This window comes from Sus scrofa, chromosome 3 (genome assembly GCF_000003025.6).
Source record: "Sus scrofa isolate TJ Tabasco breed Duroc chromosome 3, Sscrofa11.1, whole genome shotgun sequence".
Taxonomy (NCBI): domain Eukaryota; kingdom Metazoa; phylum Chordata; class Mammalia; order Artiodactyla; family Suidae; genus Sus; species Sus scrofa.
In genome coordinates, this window is record NC_010445.4 from 11,955,952 (window position 1) to 11,982,763 (window position 26,812).

At 56.2% G+C, this 26,812-nt stretch overlaps 1 protein-coding gene across 1 annotated transcript in view; it reads right to left on the reverse strand.

Moving 5' to 3' along the window:
- Positions 338-26,812, reverse strand: part of CASTOR2 (cytosolic arginine sensor for mTORC1 subunit 2) — an 83,625-nt gene continuing 57,150 nt past the window's right edge. Inside the window, exons 2-9 of the mRNA XM_003481005.4 lie at positions 24,805-24,875; positions 15,795-15,988; positions 15,003-15,135; positions 14,387-14,510; positions 13,524-13,634; positions 13,030-13,112; positions 5,897-5,991; positions 338-5,817 (exon numbers count right to left, since the gene is read on the reverse strand). Of these exons, the coding sequence (XP_003481053.1) occupies positions 5,752-5,817; positions 5,897-5,991; positions 13,030-13,112; positions 13,524-13,634; positions 14,387-14,510; positions 15,003-15,135; positions 15,795-15,988; positions 24,805-24,875 (877 nt within the window). The 3' untranslated portion in view covers positions 338-5,751. The remainder of the gene's footprint in view (positions 5,818-5,896; positions 5,992-13,029; positions 13,113-13,523; positions 13,635-14,386; positions 14,511-15,002; positions 15,136-15,794; positions 15,989-24,804; positions 24,876-26,812) is intronic.

The following is a 26,812-nucleotide window of genomic DNA, read 5'->3' on the forward strand; positions in this document are numbered from 1 at the left end:
CCAACCGTGTGGATTGAACACCTTGAGAAAACCCTCCTGTCCCAGCCAAGGTTTCCGATGACTGCAGCCTCCGGAGACGGAGCCAGAACTGCTCCAACTGCGCCCGAATTCCAAACCCCACAAACCAGGACACATTTTAAGCCTTAAGTTCTGGGGCAACTTGTTACACGGCCCCAGGTAGCTGACACAGCCCTCTGGCTCTGAGGGTTCTCGCTCAGATCCTTGCTCTGCCTCCTCCCCGCTTCTGGCCTGTGGTCCCCCAACCACAGTACGGAGCCGGGAGGAAGATGACAAGAGCCCCGGGTCAGCGCAAAAATCAGACAGCCGACAGCCAGCATCGTTTTTCTTCCCTCCGTTTTAATGAACACTTTACAAAGTACAAAATATACTGTCTTTTGGGGGGAACATCAGGTACTTTTTTATCTCTCCGTCATACAGTACATGAATCTTGCGGGGTTTGTGTTTCTTCAAGAAGGAAAGAAAGCAAGGGGCCCCCGGGCGCAGGCTGCACGGCCCTCCCCTCGCCCAGACTTGGGATGGATCTAAGTGCCGCTGCTGCTGCTGGTGACCCGGGTGTGCCGGGGAGGGCCAGACCCCCAAGATGTGGCCCTGGGCAGGGCAGAGGCCCCCGAGCCCTGCTGTGCAGCCAACGTCCACTCCCCCCACCCAGCTCAGGATAACGGAAATGATTTTGGCAAAGAGCAGAGGAGGGCTCGGGGTTTTGCTGCTGTTCGTCCCCCAACCCCGCCCCCGGTTTTGGAACCAACCTCGACCAGTTCTTCCCGGACCATGTGCTCTGAACAGGCAAAGTGAAGCGACAGACGGGAAAACGTACTGGGCTTGGTCTGTTTCTCATCCACCCTCGCTGCCAACGTTGCTGGACGCTCTTTGTGGACCAGCCCCAGCAGGCGAGGGGCCCCGGTGCCCAAAACCACTCCCTGCAAGTAGCTTCTTCAGGACCGGCTGCTTCTGAAGAGCTGGCCCAGCAGGTCTGCCCCTTGGGGCTGGCTGCGTGGACCGCCGGGCCCCCTGCAGAGTGGATCAGAGCTCCTTAGGAACAGCTCTGCCTGCCCTCCTCGCCAGAACAGTTTTAACAGGGTCGAGGGGGGGCCGGGCAGCGTGTGGCCCCCGGGTAAGAAGGTTCCGAGGCCTCAAAATACTGAATGAGCCAGTCCCCTCACTCGGATCTGGACTCTGCTCGTGTGGGCTCACATGCACACTCATGTGTACACAGCACACGCTCATGCTCACGTCTACACGCGTGTGGTCACGCCCAGAACACTGTCCTGACTCCAGCACTCTGCGCTCTCACCACCTCCCCTCAACTCGAACCAAGAGCCACAGGCTCCCTCCCCACCAGGCTACCCACGGGCCAGGCTGCCCACGGGCCAGGTCAGGTCCAATGCGACTACCCCTGCTCCAGGCCACTCCAGGTGCCTTCAGCCCCCAGGACGGCAGGCTGCCTCCGCCAACAGCTTCCGCCTTCCCTTCCCAAGAAAGCAGGCTTCCTGGGAGGACAAGGGTTTCAAAGCTGGAGGCCACGGGGCGCACCCTGGTAGCCCGGGGGGAAAGGGGTTAAGGGAACATCCTTCTGCCGCCTCTAATTTGAAAATGAAAGAAAGAAAAGAACACTGAGAGTGCATCCCTGAAAAGGCAAAAAAAGAGAAAAGAAAAAGAGCCGGGATGGGCTCCTAGATGTAGGAAAGGTATCGAGCTATTCCCAGCCTCAAACTCCCCCCCACCGTGACGTGCCCCGGCCACTCTTCCACAGCCCGCGTCTGCAGGTCTGACCACGGGCCACCACCTCGGCCACTCCCCTCCCAGGTGGCCTCTTTGAATAGAGGCCACGCCCCCTCCAGGCCCAGCCCCGGCCTCGGCACTGGGAAACCTGAAAAGCTCGGGTCCTTGTCTTTCCAGCACTGGGGATGCCGTCATCCTCCCCGAAGCTCCGCTCACCAGGCCGAAGACCCGCTCCGCTTCTCAGGGCCCGCGACAGCAGTGACTGGCCTGCTGCTCCCCAGTCCTGGCTTACGGTGGGCAGATATATTGGGGGTGCTTTCTCCCCAAACCCCACTGCTTTCACACAGGAAGGGGCATCAAATGCCTCAGTCAAGGGGCTGGAGTGGGACACCCTGGGAGGCTCCCAGCTGTCCCCACATCCAGATCCAGAGGCTCAGAAAGGTGGCCCGGGGGGGCTGGGAACTGTGGCCAGAGGGGGCTGGTGTGTGTGGGGGGGATGCAGGTCCATCTCTGATTATCAGGCAAACGGTGCCCTGGGCTTGGGGTAGGAGCCTGGCCCTTCCCATCTCCCCAAGCTGTCTCCCCTCACCTCCGTGGCGTCCTCTGTCACCTCAGAAGGAACAAGCCCCAACCGACCATGCATCCTCTGTGTAACACACTGGCCACCGAGGCCCATGCCACCTGCACAGGGAGGCCACAGCAGCCACTCCAGATCACCTGGCTCCCTCCCTCCCCACCTGGGGCCAGGAGTTGGTGGGAGGGGGAGAATGCTGGTGCTTGAGGGGCTCTGGACCCCTGAATCCTGGGAAGGAAGGTCTGCGTGCCTCTCCTGCTTGGAAGTGTGCCCAGGGCTGAGGGCACTGGTGTGCGTGCTACCTCCTGGGGGCTTTAGAGACAGAGGTACAGAGCAGGCACTGCCCAACTCTTTGCTGGGTCAGGACCGGGGCTCAGGGAGAAAAGGGTTTCTTAGGAACCAGGGGAGCCCATGTTGAGGGCTGAACCAAAGAGGCAGATTTTTATAATTGGGGGTGGGGGCTAAGCGGGCAGACCTGGCTCCCCGTGTCCTCTGCCCGCGCTCAAGCGCCCAGCAGTGCACAGGCACGGGTGGGCGAGGGACAAGAGGGTGGCGTTGGGACGGTTTGCGCTCTTCTTACTCCAGGGCCACCTGCTCACCCCTCAGACAGAGCCGAGCGCGCCCTCCCTCCTCTGTGGGTCTGGGGTCCCCTGCACCCAGCCAAGCTGAGATGGGGCAGCGAGCCACTAGGATAACCATTCACTCTTGCCCCAGGTTGTGGGGACCAAACCCCTGCGCCCTGCTTCCACACACGGCAGGAGGGTGGGGGCTGGGAAGGGGAGGGAGCGGGTTTCCGGCTCCCGCCTCGTCAGCTGGACACACGCTTGTGTAGCCAGCCCATGGTGTCCCTGTGCCAACCCCTCCTGCGAACCACACCAAGGGCATCCGTCCTTTTCTCAGACGGGGACGGTCCCCAGGAGGAGACCTGGGGAGAGAGAGAGCCTGCGGTTCCCACCCCTGCAGGTCAAAGAAGTCAGGGGTTGGGGTCGGGGTGGGGTGGGGGTCGGGGCCGGGGTGGGGAGTGGGCCTGGATGGCAAGGCGGCCGGCTGCCACCTGAGAGCTCCGGCCAGGGGGTGTTCTGACCCAGCGGCTCCTCCCTCTGTTCCACTGCCCCCCAAATAAGATAAGCGTGTCCAGGGGCCCTGCCCATGGGAAGGGGCCGAATCCAGCGTTTGGGGGAGACTGGGGGAGGAGGGGGTAGGGACTCCCGGAACCCGCCCCAGGGCTCAGGTCCTGGGCTGCTGGTTTAGTTTTTCTCTCAAGTCAGGGCCCAGGAGCCAGCCGGCGTCTCTAATAATCGTATTGCCTATATACTTGAATTAAAAATACACGGTGGCTCAAAACGTGCCTGTGTGCACGGCAGACACAGCGGAGCGAAGGCCCTCACGTCCACACACACACACACACACGCACACGTGTGCACTCACGCAGTATATATTAACATATATATTGCTCAAGTATATATGCTATTTACAGTATATATCTATATCAACATAAAACACAACTATTTATAGGTGTGTACAATATACGTCCTAGGGGGAGGGGGAGCACACGTTTCTGGGGGGGTCAAGGGGCCGACACACTTGCTCGACGGGGCAGAGAGGTGACACGGCGAGGGGAATGGACAGGAAGGGGCTGGGAGAGGTGCACTACGGAAAACCCGAGGCCTTCCACGGGCAGAGAGGGGACTTGGGGCTTGCCGTGCTGCCCTGCCCAGGCGGCCCCCCTGCATTCTGCCACCAGCAAACACTTGACATGTTTTGGTTGTTTGGGAGTTTTGTGCAAAATGAATTAACTTAAAAACCAAAAACCATGGGTTCCGAATCAGTGCTTGGGCCCTGAACCTCTGTGAGGGTCCAGCGCACAGCTCCCCCAGGCGGCTTGGAGAAGAGGGGCAGGTGGGGCTTGGCCAAAAGAATGCCCCTTCTCCTCTGGGCTTCTCAGGGACAGCATGTGTCACCTGCTGCCCAGGCACCGAGGCGGGTCCCTCAGGTCCTGCTCACTCGGAAGACACCCCCAGCGGGAGAGGAGGCACAGATAGGAGTGAAGGCTGGGCTGCCACCTGGATGTCCACCTCCCCGTGGCCCCTGGGTCCCTTCTGATGCTCAGATGGAACCACTCTGCTTGCGCCCATCCACGGGGCTGGCCGGGCAGCCTCTGGGGGGGCCCTGGGGAGCCCTGTCTATAACCAGCCTCTGCTCCCAGCATCCCACTCCAAAAGGAGGGCCAAGGCCTCGGGAAGGGGCTCCCACTCGCACGCTTGTCCCTGGAGCCACAGGTTGCCAACCAAGTGATGCTGAGCTCTGGGTCCCCGAAAGCGTCAGCAGCCCTGTCCCCTGAAACTCCTGCTGACTGCAGCCCGGGTGCAAATACAGTAGATAAGAAACTAAAACAAGATTCGGTTTCTCTCTGTTAAGGCTCAGACAAGCTGCCTCCCAGGTCAAGTACTCGTGAGCGCCACGGTCCCCCAGCTGGGGTAGGCGGGTGAGTTGGGGGCAGAGGCCTTCCACGGTCCCCCCAAAGTGGGGCAGGGTGACAGGGGAGCCCTGTGCTGGTCTAGTCAACTGCTGGGGAGGTGGGGGTCACCTAAGAAACCCCAGGCCTGGGATGCCAGGGCCACCCCCACTTGGGAAAAACCGAGGCTCCGTCAGCCTGGGGAGGGTCCAGGGGAAAAGGAGAGGGGACAGGAGCTCGTACTCCAGGCTGGTGGGTCTCCTGGGGACCCCCTCTCCCCAGGACTAGGTGCTTGTGATGGGGATGGTCTGGACAGGGCCCTCTTGGCAGTCTGGCTGGGAGTCAGGGCGCAGGCCCTGTGGTTGGCAGGCAAGGTTCTGGGTGGCCGGGGGTCCCTCCAGCTCAGGCCCCCCGCCCCCATGCTCCCTCAGAGCCTCACCAGCACGTGACGAGAGGGCTGCCCACTGGCCTCCACTCTGCAGGAACCAGCCCGGAGCCGATGGAACCAGAGACCAGCGACCAGTACCCAGAGCCCCCATCCTCACGAGGACCCTCCCGGGCTCCGTGACCTCGGCCCCACGCAGCCCCCCCCCCCAGATGACACAAGAATCGGTACCCCAGTGTCCTGGAGAAGGCGCCAGGTCCCTCTGGCAGATGACAAGGTGGGTCAGCTCACAGGCTCCCTGGACCGCAGACAGTGTTTCCTGGGGTGGGGGTGGGGGTGGGGGTGAGGGTGGGGGGAGGAGGCCAGGGGAGCTTCTCCGGAGGGTCTGGGGGCTCCGGGAAGGCAGGAGGGCACGGGGAGGCCTTGGCTTGGGCCTCGGGGCTGGTGGGGTCAGCCATCGGGAGCGTCTCCTAGACACCCCTTCTTTGGGGGCCCGGGGCCGATTTTCTAGTCTGGTGAGAAATACTGCAACAAAGTCTTTAGGGCGGGGCCGGGCCCAGGCCAGGGGGCGCACAGGGAGGAGCGGAAGAGGCCCTTCTAATGCTTCTCTGCTTGGCTGACTTTCAGGGCACTGATGACGCCGTTGATGTTTTCTTCTGGAACCTGCGAAGGGCAGCAAGCAAACACCTGTGAGCCGCCGGAAGCGGCCTCCCCTGCCCCAGGGTCGGTGCTGGACACTCACCAGGGCATGGTCGAACTTGAAGGTGCTGATGTAGTAGGCGGGGATGTCGGCAGCAGCCAAAGGCTCGGAGATCTGGGCCACGATGCCACACTCGTCTGGGGACAGAGCCAGGGACCGTCTCAGTCCCCTCCCCGTCACCCAGTGCGCCCTCGGCTTCTCTGCTCCCTCTGCAGGCAGTGCCTGCTCTGCACCTGTACCTTCCCAGAGACGCCCCATTCTATCCGCTGAAGGCTCCGTGCAAGGGCCCCCCACCAAGCAGCATCTCCAGGCTTGGCCAGCAACAAGCTCCCCGTCCTCGGGGCTCCATGGAACCTGGTTCTGTCTGTCATCACCCCATTTCCAAGCCTTGTAGGTTGATTCCTCCTCCCCGCCATCGCCAAGTTCTCTAAGGCAGGGCTGGCGGCAGCGTGGGCGTGAAGAGGACATGGGTTCAAGCCCTCTTTTCTGTCGCCCTGACTCTCCTCTAGCCAGATGAAGTGGCCAAGTGCCTTCCTCTCTCTGAGCCTCAGTTTCCTCATCGGAGTCCCCACTGGGTCACGGTGCCTGCCTGTCCCAGAGGCACTGGCAGGCATCTCATCCCAAGGAATGTGATTTCTCTCTCTCGATCTCCAAAGCAGGGGCGCTTTCTGGCCTCCCCCAAACCTTGGCCAGTAAGGTGGCTTCGGGGTTGCCTGGGGATGGTCCTCCCCGATTTGAAGGCACCGTGCAAAGCTGCCTCCTCTGGGGAGGCTCTCCGGGATCTGAGGGCCACTGCTCTCCATCAGCGCAATCCCGCAGAGCTACTGTGCTGATTCTGGCGATGATGCATTTCCCCAACCCTGTCCTGACCAGGAGGGAGAGTCCAGACCTGGCCACCAGCTCCCCACGGGAGTCTGAGGCCAGAGCTGGGGCATCGACCTGGGCTCCATCCGTCCCCTGCCCTCACCGTCGTCACTCCCAGCATCCCTTCTCCCCCGTCTCTCCCTGGCGCTGGTCCTGCTTGTCCGCCCACACTGGGATCTGGGCAGTGACCCTGAAGCGCTCAAGCGCTGCTTTCTGCTTGGTCCCCTGGGGCTCCTGGCTGGACCCTTTTGGTGGTTGTACTTCTGGTGACAGTGCTACTCCGTGGTGGAAACCGGTTGTGTCCTAAGAGCCTATAGCTACAGACTCATTCATTTTTACTCCTCTAAAAAGCAGCAGGTAGGAGATGACTGTCTACAATGGTGCCTTTCAAACCGTGGGTGACCCATTTGGGACATCGATTTTATTTTTTATTTTTTGTCTTTTGGGGGCCGTACCTGCGGTATATGGAGGTTCCCAGGCTAGGGGTCACATCGGAGCTACAGCTGCTGGCCTTCACCACAGCCACGACAACGCCTGATCCTTAACCCACAGAGCGAGGCCAGGGATCGAATCTGCGTCCTCATGGATGCTAGTCAGACTTACTGCCGCTGAGGTACAATGGGAACTCCAGGACATCAATTTAGAAGGTTGGAGACCAGTGTTTTATAAAATAACAACAGAAAAGTAAAGGGCAGGAGCTCCCATCGTGGCTCAGTGGTTAACGAATCCAAGTAGGAACCATGAGGTTTCGGGTTTGATCCCTGGCCTCGCTCAGTGGGTTAAGGTTCCGGCGTTGCTGTGAGCTGTGGTGTAGGCCGGTGGCTACAGCTCCGATGCGACCCCTAGCTTGGGAACCTCCATACGCTGGGGTGTGGCCCTAAAAAGCAAAAAAAAAAAAAAAAAAAAAAAAAAAGCAAAGGGCAAACAGCAGGGCATGGCACTAGGGCAAGTTCAGTTTTGCGAAACCCTAGAGTTGTTTCTGTACATGTCTGCTGGGTTGTGATGGAAACCATATTTATGGCCAACTGTGGCCAAAAGCACAAGGAATCCACCAGTCTAGAAGCATTCAGATTCCCAGTAAGTTATTTTCCTTGCAGGGCTCTTTATCGCTACGAGCCTGGTGCAGAAACCTTCCCATCCTGAGAAGGTAGAGCCCGCTGCCACCTGCTAGGTCCACAGAGCTGCTTCTCACACTGCTTCCCCTGTCGCCTGCCCACAAGGCCACTCGAAAGGGCCCAGGGCAGCGTTCAATGGTGAGATGATTCGTGTCATCTACTCCCCCGCTTCGATTCTCTCTTCGGCCTGACTTTCTTTTTCTCTGTAATATTATTACACTGAGTGTATCGTGGTCAACTCTGAACCCAAGCTGGGGCGAAAAAGACAAGCTGAGCTGCACATCTTCCTGCCTCTTGCCCGAGTCTCCTCCTCAAAGATGCCTGGCTGAACCCCCTCTGCCCCGAAGTCCCCTCTACCTTCAGGAAGAAACGGTGACAGACCCCTTGGTCTGGCGTCAGGAGCCCGCGCCTCTGCTTGTGATCACCTGGCGAGCTGTTTCTTTCCCCACTGTTTCTGCTGTTCAGAGGCGCTGCTGTGTCATGCCCCCTTGCTGGTACTGTCCTCGCTGCCCCATCGGCTGGGTGGATATCCACGGTCACCCCCAGAGCCACCTCCTCTGGGAAGCCTTCCACTCCTCAACCTTCTCCAAGCCTTAGGCACCCTCACATGGGCCAGTGACAGCAACTGCTGCTTGCTGAGCACTTGGTGTAACCGACAGGTCATGGAGGGCTCGGCACAACCCTGAAGCTGCATCTACTACTACCTGTGTGATCAGGAAACTTAGGTTCAGAGGGTAAGCAACTCGCCCAAGGCCACCGTGGTTTCCTTCAGCCTCCTTCACTGGAGTACTTGCCTCTAGGCCACTGAGTCCCCGCATCCCCACGGCCCTGCCCTGAGCAGCAAACATGGGCAGGAGAAATGCTGGGGTCTGCAGAGAAGGTGGCCCCCAGAGACAGGCTGGAGTGCGGGGTTGGACCAGGAGCCATCAGTGTACATTTCTCAGTAGTCCAGAGAGCAGCTCACTCTCCTGCCCAGAGGACGGCTCTGGCTTTGGCTGGATGCAAAGGAGCGTTAGAGCTGCTATCCAGTTCTGAATTACCATCCCTCTGTGAGCTTATCCACAAAGGCACAGGCAGGTAGCAGAACCTGACTCCCTCACAGACCCACTGGCCACAGGACTGACCTGACAGCCCTTGGAACAGTCTGAGCTTTATCTGGAACATTCTGCACTCTGTCTATGGGAAATCAGGGTTTACTGATCCCAGCAGGGCTGGCCGAGGGGTGCTCCCCAGAAACAACCATCTTATGATTTATCAGGAGCCTCTTCTGATTAAGTTCTGGGGTCTGACAAGTCTAGCCAGAGGAAGTCATTTCCAATCAAGACAAAGTTCGCACCTCATTAATAAACTGAAGGATAAAAACCATATGATCCTCTCAATAGAGGCAGAAAAAGCCTCTGACAAAATCCAACACCCATTTCTGATACAACACTTCAGAAAGTGGGTATAGAGGGAAACTACCTCAACATAACAAAGGCCATATATGACAAACCCACAGCTAACATCATTCTTGATGGTAAAAAGCTGAAAGAATTCTTGCTGAGATCAGGAATAAGACAAGGATGTCCGCTCTCACCACTACTAGTCAACATAGTTTTGGACGTCCTAGCCACAGCAATCAGAGCAGAAAAAGAAATAAAAGGAATCCAAATTGGAAAGGAAGAAGTAAAACTATCACTATTGCAGATGACATGATCCTAGAGAATCCTAAAAACACTACCAGAAAACTGTTAGAGCTCATCCACGAATTTGGCAAAGTTACAGGATACAAAATTAATACATGGAAATTGACAGCATTTCTATATACTAACAACAAAAGAGCAGAAAGAGAAATTAGGGAAACAATCCCATTTACTATCTCATCAAAAAGAATAAAATACTTAGGAATAAACTTACCTAAAGATACAAAAGACCTCTATTCCGAAAATTATTAAGCCACTGATAAAAGATATCAAAGATGACACAAACAGATGGAAAGACATACCATGCTCTTGGATTAGAAGAATCAGTATTATCAAAATGACTATACTACCCAAGGCAATTTACAGATTTAATGCAATCCCTATCAAACTACCAAGGACATTTTTCACAGAACCCAAACAAAAATATTTTAATGTTTGTTTGGGAGCACAGAAGACCCAAAATAGCCAAAGACATCTTAAAAAAGAAAAATGGAGCTGGAGGAATCAGGCTCCCTGACTTCAGACTATACTACAAAGCTACAATCATCAAAACCATGTGGCACTAGCCCAAAGACAGAAATATACATCAGTGGAACAGGATAGAAAACCCAGAATTAAATCCATGCACCTACAGTCAACTAATCTATGACAAAGGAGGCACGAATATACAATGGAGAAAAGACAGCCCCTTCAATAAGTGGTATTGGGAAAATTGGGCAGTCACATGTAAAAGAATGAAATTAGAACACTTCCTAACACCATACACAAAAATAAACTCAAAATGGATTAAAGACCTAAATATAAGACCAGATACTAAAAACTCTTAGAGGAAAGCATAGGCCAAACACTCTCCAACAAAAACCATAGCAATATCTTCTCAGATCCACCTCCTAGAGTAACGACAATAAAAACAAAAATAAACAAATGGGACCTAATTAAACTTAAAAGTTTCTGCACAGGAAAGGAAACCCTAAACAAAACAAAGACAACCCACAGAATGGGAGAAAAAATTTGCAAATGAAGTGACTGACAAGAGATTAATCTCCAAAATTTATAAACATCTTCTGCAGCCCAATACCAAAAAACCAAACAACCCCATCAAAAAATCGACAAGATCTAAACAGACAGTTCTCAAAAGAAGACATACAGATGGCCAAAAAACACATGAAAAGATGTTTGACATCACTCATTATTAGGGACATGCAAATCGAAACCACTTTGAGGTACCACCTTACATCAGCCAGAATGGCCATCATCAGAAAGTCTACAAACAGGAGTTCCCGTTGTGGTGCAGTGGTTAACCAATCCGACTAGGAACCATGAGGTTGCGGGTTCGGTCCCTGCCCTTGCTCAGTGGGTTAACGATCCGGCGTTGCCATGAGCTGTGGTGTAGGTTGCAGACGTGGCTTGGATCCTGCGTTGCTGTGGCTCTGGCGTAGGCCGGAGGCTACAGCTCCGATTGGACCCCTAGCCTGGGAACCTCCATATGCCGTGGGAGCGCCCCAAAGAAATGGCAAAAAGACAAAAAAAAAAAAAAAAAAAAAAAAAAGAAAGTCTACAAACAATAAGTGCTGGAGAGGGGGTGGAGAAAAAGGAACCCTATGACACTGTCGGTGGGAATGTAAACTGGTGTAATCACTGTGGAAAACAGTAGGGAGATGCCTCAGAAAACTAAAAATAGAACTACCATTTGATCCAGCAATCCCACTCCTGGGCATCTATCCAGAGAAAACCATAACTTGAAAAGATACATGTACTCCTATGTTCACTGCAGCACTATATACAATAGCCAAGACAGGGAAGCAACTGAGATGTCCATCGACAAAGAAGTGGATCAAGAAGATGTGGTTACACATACACAATGGACTATTACTCAGCCATTAAAAGGAAAGGGATAACAGCATTTGCCGCAACATGGATGGACTTAGAAATTATCATGGTAAGTCAGATAGTGAGACACCAACATCACATGCTGTCACTTACATGCAGAATCTTAAAAAAGGACACAATGAACTTCTTTGCAGAATGGACACGGACTCACAGACTTTGAAAAACTTATGGTTTCCAAATGAGACAGGCTGGGGGGTGGGGGGATGAGCTGGGGGTTTGGGATGGAAATGCTATAATTTGGTTGTGATGATTGTTGTACAACTATAAATGTAATAAAATTGAGTAATAAAAAAATTTCTGAAAGAAAAAAAAAAGGCAAAGTTCAGCCTACACTCAGTATTGGGAGAATTTGAGCCCTGAAGCCCTTCTAATTGAGGAGTCTGAGCCCTACCTGTGCCCCCTGGAAAATGCTGATGGGAAAAACTGCCTACAAAACAGACACTTGGACTTCCTGCTGTGGCTCAGCAGGCTATGTATCTGACTAACATCTATGAGGATGCAGATTCGATCCCTCGCCTCATTCAGTGGATTAAGGACCCGGAGTTGCTGCAAGCTGTGGCATAGCTTGGATCTGGCGTGGCTGTGGCTGTGGCTATGGCTGGTGGCTGAGGGTCTGATTTGACCCCTAGCTTGGGAACTTCCATACGCCATGGGTGTGGCCCTAGGAAAAAAAAACAAACAAAATCAGATGCTGCATGGACAATTGTGGAAACAGAGAGGAATTCTTGTGAATTTTCTCAACACAGTGGGATCAGGCCATTGTGCTTACAAAGAGAAAAGTGCTTTTTTCCCGGGGCAGAAAAGGTGAGAGGTCTGCATTTTACTGTAAGGTGTTCAGCAATTATGTTAATGAAACTCATTAAAAATAATAATGGTTACTACCTGTCAACGGTGGGACCAAGGAATGATTTTTTTTCCTCTTCAATTTTTACCATGTCTCCAAAATTCTCTCCCCCCACCCCAACTTCTTAGGGTTGCACCTGTGGTAGATGGAAGTTCCCAGGCTAGATGTTGAATCCGCAGGTGCTGGCCTATGCTACAGCCACTGCAATCTACACCACAGCTCACGGCAAAGCCGGATCACTGAGTGGGGCCAGGGATTGGACCCGCATCCTCATGAATATGAGTCGGTTTTTTTTTTTGGTCTTTTCTAGGGCCGCACCCACCGCATATGGAGGTTCCCAGGCTAGGGGTCTAATCGGAGCTGTAGCCACTGGCCTACACCACAGCCACAGCAATGTGGGATCTGAGCCAAGTCTGCAGCCTACACCACAGCTCACGGCAATGCTGGATCCCTGACCCACTGAGCAAGGCCAGGGATTGAACCCGCAACCTCATGGTTCCTAGTCAGATTTGTTAACCACTGAGCCATGATGGGAACTCCACTAGTAGGATGAGCCACAATAGGAATGCCTCCCGAATTCTAATAATGAGCAGGTTATAATTTTTGAGTAGGGGATTAAGAAGCTGCTCCGCCAGACTCCGGAAGCCAGTGCTTCCTGTCGCTCACTGGTCAGGGGATGACAGGCAGTGAGGACCTGTCTATCCCCAGTGTACAGATGCACTGCACTTGGCATGGCTGGCCCTGCTCCCCCTGCCCAGTGTGGGGCCCCAGGGGCCTCACCAAATCCCAGGGGCTGTCCTCCGATCCGCACCATCTTCCAGAGCTCTCCAGATGCGCTTGTGAACAACAAGTTACTAGGAAACCTTCAAAGGGAGCAAGAGATGTTAAAGCCCGGACGGGAACGACGGTCCCTCCACCTGCCCTCCCTGGAGCGTCCCTACCCTTGGGGCACCAATGGGGGGGTCAGTGTGAGGGGGTGGCCGGCCCCAGCTCAGGCGCCCAAGGACCCTCCCCAGCCCTCGGCCCACATGCTCTGCACCTTCCTCGTCTGGGGGCAGGAAGGCAAGGCTGGGACTGGGCTTTGGAACAACTGCCCCCTTGGCTCAGGCTGGCCAGCATGCCCCTCCCCAGTGCCAGCCAGGGGTGCTGAGGGACAAACAGCGCTGGATGGCCGGGGCCCAGGTCTCTGAGCGGCCTGTCACCTGCGATGAAGGGCTGCGGCGGGGACGCTCTAGGACCAAGTGCGAAAGCCCCCCCCCCGGGGCCCCGCTCACCTCTGCTGGGTCTGCACGTCCATCACCAGGGAGATGTAGCCCTCGATGAGGGAGAAGGAAAAGAAGCGGATGTGGCCGCAGTCGTCGCCGGCCGCCATGGGGTCCTTCACTCTGGGGGCCGAGGGAGCTGGTGAGGGGCAGCGTGGGGCCCCACTGTACCCCGACCCCCACCTCGCCCGCCTGGCCTGCCCACTGGCCTCGGGGAGGGTGGGGGGTGGGTCAGGAAGAGCACGGAAGCCCTGGCTCTGATTCTGCCTTGCTGGGGGACCCTGAGCGAGAGGCCTCTGCATCTGTGAGATGGGATGATTGACGCCATGGCATTCGCAGAGGTGAGCACCGCACTTCACAGCGCTGGAGGCCCAGGCGGCCCTTGGCGCAGGCTACACTTGCCCCGTCCTGGGCAGGGTTTCTCTGTCCCTCTGTGGGCCCACATCTCAGGGCATGGTCAGTGGTCACTGCCAGGCTGCTGGCCCCTGGCTCCCACCCAACTTGGTGTTGGCCTAAACTTAAAATCTGTCCTGAGGAAAAATGCAAAGCTGTCGTCCACCCAGTGAAAAAAACCCAAGTTCTTGGCTTTTCAAGTGACTGGGCTTTTCGAGTGACTGGGCTTGCCCTTCGCCCTTGGCGCACAGGGGCGTGGGTGTTTACCGCATCTACGTGTGGGCCTGGGGCTTCATCGAGTTTTAGGAAGGATGGATGTCGCCCTTCTCAAACCAGCTCCCAGGCTGCGTCTGTGCCTCCGCCCTCAGACCAGCTCCCAAGGGGCTCGTCTGTGTCTGCCCCACGGCCTGGGGCTCCTGGGAAGAGCAGCGCCTCTCCTCAGCCCCTGTGCAGTCCCTCACCCCAAGGGGAAGGGGTCCTACCCGTTGGAGTAGAACATGACGTCCATAAGGAGCGTGGCAACAGCAGGCAGCGTGTCGGGGTCCAGGCTGGTGACACAGAACCTGTTGCTCGGGCTGGACAGCGGGTGGATGACGGGCCTCTGGACTGTGAGGACACAAAGACAACAGGTGCTGAGGCTGGAGGAGAGAAGCCAGGGGCTGGTGGAGGGCCCAGGGAGGAGAGGGCTGGGGCCAGTGGGCAGTTGCATGGGGAGGCCTGGCTGCAGGCCTCCAGTCTCCTGCGCCACCTCCAGCTCTCCGTGTTCTCTAGGCTCACCCCCAGGCCCCTGGGCCTTTGCACATGCCAGGCTGTGTGCCCTTCCCAACCTTCACCACCTGGCTTAGCTCCCGCTTGTGCTCAAGCTTCAGCTTGAGTCACTGCCTCTAGGAGGCCCGCCCTGACAACGCTGGGCCAGGTCAGGAGGGGCCTCTGGCCATGGCTGAGGGCATCCACATCCACTGCCTTTGCCAGATGCAGAAGCAGGGTCTGATCGGGACTGCTGTACTGTGCTCTGCCCGGCCCTCGACCAGTGCTCTGAGAACGGGGCTGCCCTGGAGCAGGACTTTCTCTGCACAAAGCTCCTCTCCCCCAGCTCACCCAACTTGGGCTTCACGAAGCCGTTGGTGATGCCGAGGTTCTCAGCTGCCACGGTCTCGCCATTGACGACCCGCAGGATGGTGAACTCCGACGACAAGGTGTGGGTGACAAAGGGCAGGTCCCGCTCACGCACCTGGGGACGGGAAGTCAAGGACGTGAGTGTCCCCTGGCTGCTGGATGGAGTGGGCCTGGGGGCACCAGCCCCTGCACACTAAGATCCTGTCCCCAGAACCAGCTTCCTCATCTTTGCCTCTTGATGTCCTGGCTGGGGACAGGAGCCTGGGCCAACAGGCACGGGACTCCTTAGCGGCAGCAGGGAGGATGCAGAGGGGAGAAGATGCCGTGTTGAGGGTCAGGAGGTGCAGGTCCACGACCCCCTCCCTTTTAACTTTGGTGCCCAGGCCTGTCCCTGCTCCTCCCAGGCCCAAGCTCTCCAAGTGGCCGTGCCCCATGGGAGAAGTGCACGAGTGACACGGTGTCCAGGAATTGCCATCTGTTCCATGACCAGACACACTTGCTGCCCCAGGCGAAGGGTATGGGATCGGGGAGCCGGAGGTCCAGCTGGGAGGGTGCCCGGCCCACACACGGCCCCAGCCCACTCCTGGCGTCCAGCGCAAACCAACATGAGCCATGCAAAGGGCAAGCAGTGGGGTGGGGCTGGACTGAGGACCCCAAGGTCCCCTTGGCCTCTGAGCTGATCGGAAAGCGGGGGGGGGGGGGGGGGACAGAATAAACTTTGCAAGCTGCGTCTGGGGGTGCCCGCGCGGCCCAAGGCCCTGGCTGCGGCTTTACCAGGATGAAGTCCGTCTGGTACGTGGACAGCATGAACACGGAGATGTTCTGGTCGGCCAGCGGGGCGATGACGGACTTGGCGATCTTGGTCACACCGATGGGCTGGGAGCTGGAGAAGCTGCCACCTCCTGACACCACGTTGAGGGCCAGCCAGGTGGCGTCGGCCACGCTCAGGTGTTCTGAGGAGGGCAGCTCTGCGGGGGAGGACAGAGAAGGCAGGTCTGTGACTGATGGACCCTGGTTGGGTGACCTCAGCCAGCCCGCCCCCTGGGCCTCAGCGTCCTCATCTGTCCGAGGAGGATGGGATCGGCCTCAAAAGTCCCATCCAGGGAGGACCGGCAGGGAAGGTTCTCAGAGACTCTGGAGGTGCCGGGCAGCTTAGCAGGGTGGGAACCCTGGGGACAAGCGGTTAACTGTGCTGGGCCTCAGTCTCCCCAGGAAGACTTTTTTTTTTTGGGGGGGGGTCTTGTGTCTTTTTAGGCCCATACCTGAGGCACATGGATGTTCCCAGGCTAGGGGTCCAATGCGAGCTGCAGCTGCCGGCCCACTCCACAGCTCACAGCAACACCAGATCCTTAACCCATTGAGCGAGGTCAGGGATTGAACCTGCAACCTCGTGGTTCCTAGTCGGATTTGTTTCTGCTGAGCCATGACGGGAACTCCTCCCCCAGGAAGACTTTTGGTATTTCTGGTTCTCACCACCCTTCTCGGGGTCAGTGCAGCCATCACCACCTCATACCAGGGGAATAGGTCTCAGTTTTCAAACTGGGGTCCAAGGAACCTCCTGGTAGTGGTGGAGGGTTAGAGGTGGAGGGGAGGCCAGAGGACAGGGTGGGGGCCTGGGATTTCTCTCCCTGCTTCAATCAGACCTGCACTTTGGGCTCCTCTGGAAGCGCTCGAGCTCCAGGGGGGTTCCTGGGGCAGCCACCTTCCAGTGGGCAACAACTGTCACCCAAGTCCCACCTGAGAGCCTGGGGATCCTGGGAGTTGGCACCAGCAGAGGCAGGGTGGGGGAGGTTCAAAGTGGTAGCCATTGCCCTTGACTGGCTCATGAAGGCCACCCATTGCACCCTGCCCCGCAGAGAGACCGCCAGGACACGGTACACACACGTGTGTGTGGCCACGTAGACAGGCAGCCATGGAATGGAGCAGAGGCTGCGCACGGGACTCTCCACACATCAGAGTCATCTGCTCAAACCCGCCCCTATCAGGACTGCTATTCCCACCATTCGTGTTACAAACCAGCTCTGAGGGGCTGGAGACGGGCCCAAGACCCCTTTGGGAGTGACAGAGCCAGGATGCAAACCCAGGTCTGACTTATAACCAGACCCTACGCTCTGTGCTGGGCACACGGGAAGCGGGGGTGGGAGCTACAAACAGGGGCTGGGCCACTGGCACGTTAGGGGGGCTGTGATGATCATGACTGTGCCCAGCTACAGTCATTGGGGCGACCACAGCCCAGGGAGCCCATTGGCCCTGCTGGCTGAGAAGGGCCAGTCCTGGCCAGGCTGGCTGGGGAGGCGGGCGGCTTCCTGGAGAAGGAAAGGGCTTGGGAAGGAGAGGAGGCAAGGCTTTAAAGGGCCCTGGTTTCCACATCCAGACCTCCACCTGTCGGCCAGGGGGTCCCCAGGACCACCAGGGGAACCACGCTCCCCACAACCCGGAGTCTCAGCTCAATTCTGACACTCTAAGGGGTCTGAACCGGGTCAGGGAGGGGACGTCCTGGGGGCAGCGCTGTGAGCCCCTCACCCTGCCATCTTAAGCAAACACTGTCCCAGGAGCCACCCATGCCCTGCTGCTCCCATCACCTAAAGTACCAGTTTTAATAGTGTTAATTTTTTTTGGTCTTTTTGCTATTTCTTTGGGCCGCTCCCACGGCATATGGAGGATCCCATGCTAGGGGTTGAATTGGAGCTGTAGCCACTGGCCTACGCCAGAGCCACAGCAGCGCAGGATCCGAGCCGCATCTACAACCTACACCACAGCTCACGGCAACGCCGGATCGTTAACCCACTGAGCAAGGGCAGGGACCGAACCCGCAACCTCATGGTTCCTAGTCGGATTTGTTAACCACTGCGCCACGACGGGAACTCCCGTGTTAAATGTTTTAATACATAAAACATTAATAAATATATTTAATGACAAAATGTGTAAATGCCCCTTTTCATGAGGGAGGACAGAACCCCGAAAGCCTCCTTGGGAAAATTCTGGAGGGTCCCTTCACGTCACCACACGCGCATGCAACAGGACTGTGTCCGCATCGACGGACCTGCCTGCTGCCGGCCTAATGCACATTCCCCACAACTTAAAACCATGCGACGGCCTCGCACGTCCTTTGGAGTAAAAGCCAAGGTCATGATGGAACCAGTGCCGTCGGAACCGGCCTTCTAGGCTGATGGACCCAAGCAGCAGTGCCCCACCCCACGCAGCTGCGGAGCCCTTGAAATGGGGTTAGTGCCACAGAAGAAACACAGCTTTAATTAAGAAGTTTAATTTGATTTTGGTTCATTGAAACTCCCATAGCTGCGTGAGCCGAGTGGCTAGTTCAAGTCTACACTTGGCGCCACTAGCACAGCTCCCCTCGGGTGAGGGCCTTGCTCAGCTGTTTTCTGCTCTTCTCAGCGCCTGGCACACGGAGGCTCCAAATGAATGGAGGAGGAGGGACAAGGGTGACTGTCCCTGCCTCTCTACTCTGCCCAGGCCCCTGTTCCCATGCATCTAACTTATCTGTTCAGCCCGTGCCCCCAGCTCAGTCTCTGGTCCGGGCGCGGTCACACTGCCAGACCCCGGGGGCGGGGGGCTGTGGACGTCACCCAGCGCTCCGACACCCGGCTTCCCAGGATCGGGCCAAGGGCTCAGGGCCGTCCCCAGACATCGCCCACTTCCCTGAATTCTCAGTCCCCCCCAGTGGGCACTGGGCAGAAAGCTGTCCATCTGCTTAGAGGCCTGGCTCGGAGAAGCCAGCCCCTCCCCCACATCAGACTAGGAAACTGTGGCCCAGAGAGGGACGCCGACTGGCTCAAAGTCACAGTGTGGAAAATGCGGACGCCTCCTTCTGGCACTGTGGCATGCCTTCTAGACCCGCTTTGCCACCAGCTTGCACTGTGGTGTCAAGAAAACCCCTCTGGTGGCACTTGGTTTAGAACGGTAAGGTGGGGACGTCCGGGCAGCTGGGGTCTCACTGTCCCCATTCTGACCCCAGGGGCCCACTGGTCCTGTAAGGCCTTCATCTGGCAGGTGGCCCCTCTCGGCCTCGGCCCTGCCCTCCGTCCCCCGCCTGCGTGCCACCATACAGTCATCTAGTTGGGCCTGATCTTTAGCATCGGGGTCCTCGGCAGGCATGTGGGGGTGGTGGCAGAGAACACAGGCTTCGGGCTCAGACAGTGACAGTGCCCTGGCTCCGTCTGGAGCCAGCTTGCCCTTCCCTAGAGGAAAAGTGGACCTGTTCCAACACTGACAGGGATTATCACTTCTGCTACTGCCTATCGCCCAAGGCCCTAAAAATAGCCTCTGAGAACTGAGGACGCCCCCTGGTGGGTCGCTGAGGACACCTGCCACCTCCCAGACACAAAGGAGGAGGCTCTGTCGCTGAGAGCCCCCGACCCCTCCAAGGAGTCACCGTTTCTGGCTGCAGGACCTGTGGTCCCCGGGGCTACGTGGCCACGCCCTCTGCACAGAGTCTCCTCCTGCCGCCCCCGCGCAGCAGGGTCAAGGGTCCTGGGGTCCGGCAGTTCATCCCGGCTGGGTGATCCTCGGCGGAATCACCGCCCCCCGGTTTCTTAGTTTTCGAATGCGGGCTGATGAAACCAGGATCGACTCCAGAAGACGCTTGGAGGATTACACGAGATAATCCCCATCAAGCGCTTAGTTAAGTGCCTGGCGTCTGAGCGTTGATGAAAGCCACGGCCTTTCTGTTATGATGCTGCTGGTGGGAGTTTTGCTGGTTTCTGGAGCGAAGTCAGGGGAAATGCATCAAGAGTTTAAAACGTGCCATTTCACCATAAAGAGTAGTTACTCATGAGATGAAGAGTCAAGGGTATGAGTGTTCAACCAAAAAGGATTTAAAACAAAGACCTGGGAGCTCCCTACGAGTCAATGCCAGGCTGGACAGACGAATGGCAGTTCATCCATGATAGAATACTATACATCTGCTAAAGAAACCTGTTTTCCAGCTATCGAAAACGTCTTCCAATCATTAAGAAGATCAGAATGTAAAGATGATGTTAGATTAATGATGGAATTAGGTCTCATTCCGTAGGTATAAGGGGGGCTTTTATTCTCAGCTGATAAGTTCTGAGGTGCTCGGGTAAGCTGTCCTGAGGTCTTAGTTTCAAATGGTCCAGTAAATAATAAATGTATGTGTGTGCTGTTTACGGACAGGATGTGAAAACAGGTGTCCTCAAAGGTGATGGGCTGGCAAGTCTAGTTCCAGGTGGAGGGACCAGGGAGGTTAACTGCAGGCTTTCAACGTCATGTAGGTTTGAAAACTGTCAAAATACAAAAAGTATCGGGAAAGCCCACTTTGGAAGGCTACCTGTCGGTGGGAAATTATGTGGGTGGAATACTAGGAAGCATACTCACTACGGGCCAAAATGCTGCACAATATCCACCTGTGTGGGTGCAGAATGGGGGGGATCTCACGAGAAGACTCTGCCACGAGAGGATGGGGGGGCTCTCCAGGGGCACCCCCACAGTGGCGCTCCATTCTCAAAGCCCACACCTCCTCCCCTGCTGCCCTCCTGCCTCTCCCCATCCTAGGGGAGGTAATCTCAGCTCTAGGCAAGAGGGTTGGCTTCAGGGGACAGTAAGACCTAGCCCTGCCCAGGATCTGAGCTCCTTCACTGACCTGGAGGACCCTCACCTGGGGGCCTACTCTGCCCCCTGGCTTCCTGAAACAGGAAATTAGAGCTTAGAGCTAGGAGGGAGGCGCCAGGAGCGCCGACAGGCACTGCACTGGTTGCCCTGGTGGATGCAGCAATCCCCTGGTGGGTGTCACATGGCCACACGCATGCCTTACGGAACTGAGAAGAAGGGAGGCGATCCCACGTCAGGGATGGGGTCCCAGAGGCCGCAGTTGCTAAGCAACTTGCCCAGAAGCTATCGGAGGCTGGATTGAACCTGGGTGCCCCCCTCTTAAGCCCTGGGTAAAGCGAGGAGTTACTTCTTCCATCTTCTGACTAAGCACGGCCCTCTGAGCCTCAAGAGTGCTACAGATCACACTGACACACTTAAAGAGACAGTGAGGGGTGGGGTCCCCGATGTGCAGTGGATTCTTCTAACTGCCCCCTACGCAGAGCCGGGGTGTGGCTACTGCTGTTACCTTGGGTCCCTCCTAACACCTGGCGTTGCAAACGGAAGTGCTCATTAAATATATAAAAGCTCAAATGCACAGGCCCGTCCCTTCTGTCTGCCACACAGACACAGAGCATCCGTTTGAGACAGGAACCTCTAAAATCCCACAGTGAACAAGGAGCTGTCTGGTTAACATCTCTGACAATCGTCCCCCCCTCCCAGGAAGGGTCTAGCATCTTACAGACACAGCGAACTGCAGACAGCCGCTGGTTTCAGCCCCAAAAACTTCACGCTGGAGGTTCTGCCAGCGAACAACCAAGGCACCCTGGCTGACGTTACAGCGGTCAAGGGAGGCCCTGGGGTGAGAAGCAAGACTGGCAAAGCTGGCACACGGGGCACCATCCTTCATAGAGACCAGCACGGCCAGCATCCCTCCCGGGCACCCCTGGGGCAGCCACACGACCAGCCTCCCTTTCTGACCAGGAGGCTCCTGAGAGAATCCCCCTCCCCGGAGCTGAGGCAGGACAGTGGTACTCACCATCGCTGCTTCTCACTGCGCCCCCACATCACCCCAAATCCTGCCGTCTGAGAGCAGACTGCCCTGGGCCTGGCCCCCTTCAGGCCACGGGAAGGACCCCCAGAGATGATGCATCTCTGCCGAGCTCCAGTTAACAATGAGAGCAGCAGGTGAATGAGAGTCTTATTTTCTGCCCCCTGTAGCTCTATAGGGTGAATCAGAGAGACTTACTACTTAATTTTTAATTTTTTTTTTTAATGGCCGTACCCCTGGAATATGGAAGCTAGGAGAGAGATGCCAGGTTTGGGTCGCATTGGAACTGCAGCCACCGGCCTACACCAGAGCCTCCGCCACGCCAGATCCGAGCTGCGTCTGCGACCTACACCACAGCTCACGGAAACGCTGGATCCTTAACCCACTGAGCAAGGCCAGGGATCGAACCTGCACCCTCACAGACACTAGGTCGGGTTCCTAACCTGCTAGGCCATGACAGGAACTCCCGAGATTTACTATTTCAACAAACATACTTGGTCGTTTCTCGGGTAATAGGGAACATCCCAGCAGCCTGGGGTGCTGACCAGGAATCACTGCCCGGAAGGGAGGGAGACCCTGACTCAGAAGTCACAGCATTAATGACAGCCAGTGGTTGGGCCGCGCCTGGGCTAATAATTTAAACCTCCTTCCCATGTACCACCTGCCCTGGATCAAAGAGTTAGTCATCGGCTCTGTTCCTCCCCAGCGGAAAGGCTCAGGGAGAAACAGAAGCTCCGAGGTCATTTTTAATGGTGCCAGGCACCGCAGGGTCTGAGGCTGGGTCCCTATACCTCCTGGTCTGCCCTGCCTTACCCTGCCCAGGACCCATACGTGACCCCGGCGGTGAGGCCCCGGGCAGGCTGCATCACACGCCTATGCTTCCGTTTCTGCATCTAAATAAGAGTCGTTCCCAGCACTATGCACAGCGTCTGCAGACCGAAGCACCATCAGGGCTGGTGAAACGTTAATCTCCGTTGACGCAGGGTCAAGTCTTGGCTCTCTGGTCTTGCCTTCAAGGGCCTCTCCTGTGGGGTCTCCTCCACGGCAGAGTGTCCTCTGTGACTCGCTCTATAGCATCCAACCCTCCCTGCACGCCCCGACCGCAGTGACAGCCCGACAGTTAATGGTAAACTGAGCGGACAGGCCCTGAGGCTCACGGAGTTAGAGGTGGTCTCGCTCATTCCAGCCCCATCTCCAGGGCCCAGCAAGATGCCCACACAGAGCAGGGGCTCAGGAAACACTGCCCGCCACCCCCTCCACCCCCGCCTCAGAATAATCAGCTGCTAGGCAGCCCAAGGCCCAAACACAGCCTCCAAGGCCTGCAAAACCAGCAGGCCAGGTCCTGCAGCTTCCCTCTCTCCCTCCCAAGGTGTTTTCTCATTTGCTGCCTCAAGAGGTAGAGAAAGAGAATTAGTCTCCTCTGGGGAGGCAGGTTAGAGAGTATCTATTCCCAGAGAACAGATAATCGGCGGTGTTCTTTTTTGTCTGCCAGGCCCATGGTATGGACAAGTCCCCCAGACAAAGGACTGACCCTGCGCCACCACGGTGATAATGCTGGGTCCTTAACCACTAGGCCACCAGGGAACTCCCTGTGGTGTTCCTTCTACATCCCAGAGGCCTTGATTCCCAGTCGTTCTACGTAAAGGCCTGAGTGCCCATAAGGAAACACACGTGCTTGGGCTGCCTGAGCAGACACTCCTCATGGGACTGTGCTTTGTACTTAAAGCAAAATTCCCACCTGTGGCTTCTGTGCGCAGAAAAGTCTGATGAATGAGTGAGTGAGTGACTCCATGGGCGCCTTTGATGATGGGGCAGGGCCTCCCGTCGGGTCTGCTCGGTCCCTGCTCTGGCCACAGAGCTTGCTCCTTGGAGGCAGGGAGGGACACAGTGCCCCTTGGGATGTGGGGGGGGCTGGGCCCGGCCCCCCCATACAAGCTTGGTGCCCTGGACCATGTGCGTGTAAGGATGACGGCCCAGAGCTGTGGGAGCTGCTTTCTGGGGATTCACCTTCTCCCCAGTAAAGACGCTTTCAACAGATGGCTGTTGCAGCAGCAGCCTGAGTTAAGAACCATAAAACAGTCAACTCCTGACCCCACAATGCCCTATCTCAGACCCCGTTTTGGAAACCCACCTGTATAAGGATAAATGTTTACAGACTTTATAAATTTCTCACTGGAGGACAATTAAAACAACTTCAATGCCAACTATGGGGGACATGGCAAGGAAGCAGGATGCTGCTGCAAGGCTTGGGATACAGGAAATTCTAAGTTGTTGAGTGAAAATATTTCTGTAAAGAGACCACCTGAGAAAAGTTAGAAGGAAAATCATGAAAAAGCGACTAGAGGTTGTCCTGGGGGTGGGACGAGGGTTTTAAACAATGTCAGATTTTTGCATCCTCCGCAGGTTTGGCAGGCTGTGGCTTAGCGGTCCCGCATGACCACCAGCTCTGGGCAGGGGGTCCAGCTCCCTTGCTGGTGAATCTGGACACATGAGGCCCCCCCACCCCCCCTTGCAGCTTCTCTTTGATAATCACAGAACCAACCACGGCCCTTCCGCATCAGGTAACACGGATTGTCCAGCACTTGGCACCCAGGGATGTTCACTGTTACTTTCGAGCAGGACAAACAGGACAATGAACTTTAACGAAGAATAAAGCTAAAAGGATGTTGGGGAGGGGCAGGGAGGGGGGTGTCTTTTCCGGGGTGCTGGAAACGTGTGGGAAATAGGTAATGGTGACGGCCACCCAACCCTGTGAACATCAAAGGCCTCTGAACTGCGGTACATTTAAAAACGATGAATTCTACGGGACGGGAACTACATCTCTAGCTAAAAACTGAAGCAAGAAAAGGAAAAGCATAAAAGGATGGCGGTTCGGGGCCTGCTCCCATGAACAAGGCCTGAGGGGGTTTTGCGGGGCCTCCCTCCCAGCAGGTGCTTCAGAGAACAGGCCCCTGCCGTCCCGGCTCCCAGTGCGGTGAGCATGGCCCCCTTTCAGCTCTGGGGTCTCTCCTGGGGGAAAAGTCTCCGGAGCAGAAAGGGAGGGGATGGGTCAGGACACGGGGAGAGCAGGAAGCTCTGCTGACTTTCGAACCTGCCAGCAGGGGGGAAGAGAAATAAGGGGGCTGCAGGCCAGCGTCCAGCCAAACCCCTCACGGGAGAAGCACTTACCCAAGAAGCCCTCCTCATCGACAATGATGGTGTAATCCTCCGGGGTCTCGGTCAGACTGAAGAACTTGCACCTGGCGGACAGACAGACAGACACAGGACATTGTAAGTCCAGTGGACGCAGCAGCCACCCGCCTGTGACCCAGGGGAGATGCCTGGGTTTACCCAGAGCTTGGCCCCAGGCTGCTCGGGGGCTGTTCATCTCCCCTTCCACTTGCCCAGCTCTGACTCAGGAGGCCTCAGAGAGGCCCAGAGACGCTGAGTGTGTCCCTTCTGCACCCCCCAATCTTTGGGGACCCCTGAGCCGGCCAGGTTCCAGGCAGCTCTGGAAAGGGATCCGCAAGAGGAACTGCCTTTTCTGTGCCCCGCGCCCTCAGTTCTGGCCTCTGGGTCTCTGTTGTTGTGTCCTTGCCCATCTGTGTCTTGGTTCCCCCTCCCCACGAGCTGTCACTTAAAGAGCCTAATTCAGAGGCGAGATCAAGATGCCAGAGGAGTAAGATGTGGCAGTCATGTTCTCTCACAAACACATCCAAAAAACCTGTCTACATGTTGAACAACTGACACAGAACATCTACTGAACACGGGTAGACCTTAAACCTCCAAAAAGGGCAAGAAACCCTCCACATAACTGGCTAGAACAAAAGGAGAAAAAAAGACAGATAAAAAGGAATCGGGGAGTTCCCTTCATGGCGCAGCAGAAACGAATCCGACTAGGAACCATGAGGTTACGGGTTCGATCCCTGGCCTCGCTCTGTGGGTTAAGGACTCGGCATTGCCCTGAGCTGTGGTGCAGGTTGCAGACGTGGCTCGGATCCAGCATTGCTGTGGCTCTGGGGTAGGCGGCAGCAACAGCTCCGATTCAACCCCTAGCCTGGGAACTTCATATGCCCCAAGTGAGGCCCCAAAAAAGGACTGGGAAAAAAAAAAAAAGAAGAAGAATTGGGATAGGACCAGCACTCCTGAGAGGGAGCTGTCAAAGAGGAAAGAAACCCACACCCTGCAAAGCCACCTAACTGACCAGGAGATCAGCCAAGACAGAGGGACCTCAACGCCTCAGAGAAAAGCACCGCAGCTAGACTGAGGGGGGCAAAGCAGAGTGAGAGCCACACAGACCACCTCCCTCCCCTGCCCCGGACACCACAGCCTGAGATGCTTGGGCAGGGTCTGGGTGCTGAGACTCAGGCTCCAGAGGTGGGCATAGCCTGCCACCACTAGGGATCTGTGCCCCAGGCACCTCAGAGGTCAGCACAGAGGAGGGCACTGCAACCAAGCACTACCCGTTGTTGCTCTCACTCCCCTGGGAACACACACACACACACCCTGCTGCTGCCGCTGTCGAATGCTCCAGGTGCCACCTACACCTGCCTGAGGGTCACTGCAACTGCCCAGAGCCCTGCAACCAGGAGCAGCCTGTGCCACATTCCCACTGTCAAGGGCCCAGCAACCAGGCACTGGCTACTAACTGGCTACTAGCCCTGCCCACTGCCTCCATCTTCCTAGAAGCACAGAAGCACACACGGCACTGTATCGAGGGGATAACAGCCTGCACACACTGAGGAAAGAGAGAGCAAACATCCAAAAAAGCAGCCCAAATGTCAAAAAAAAGTAACTAAGCCCTCACAAAATACCCAGGGGCACTTGTGCATATAGATAGCCCTCCAAGACTGCGGTAGTTGTTGTACCTAAACTCACAGCATGAGAAAAAGATAAGCAAAATGAGAAGAACCATTCCCAGTTCAAAGAACAAGAAAATTCACTTGAAGGCGCCAACAATGAAGCAGACCTCTGCAGTCTAACAGACATGGAGTTCAAGAAGGAGATGGTGAAAATACGGAAGGAATTAAAAGTGAATGTGAAGGAATTAAGAGCAGATATGAACAGTCATGCCAATTACTTCCGAAAGGAAGTAGAAAACACAAGGAAGAGACAAGAAAAATTGGAAAATTCCTTGGCAGAGGCACGAACTGAGCTAAAGGCACTAAAGAGCAGAATGAATGATGCAGAGGAACGA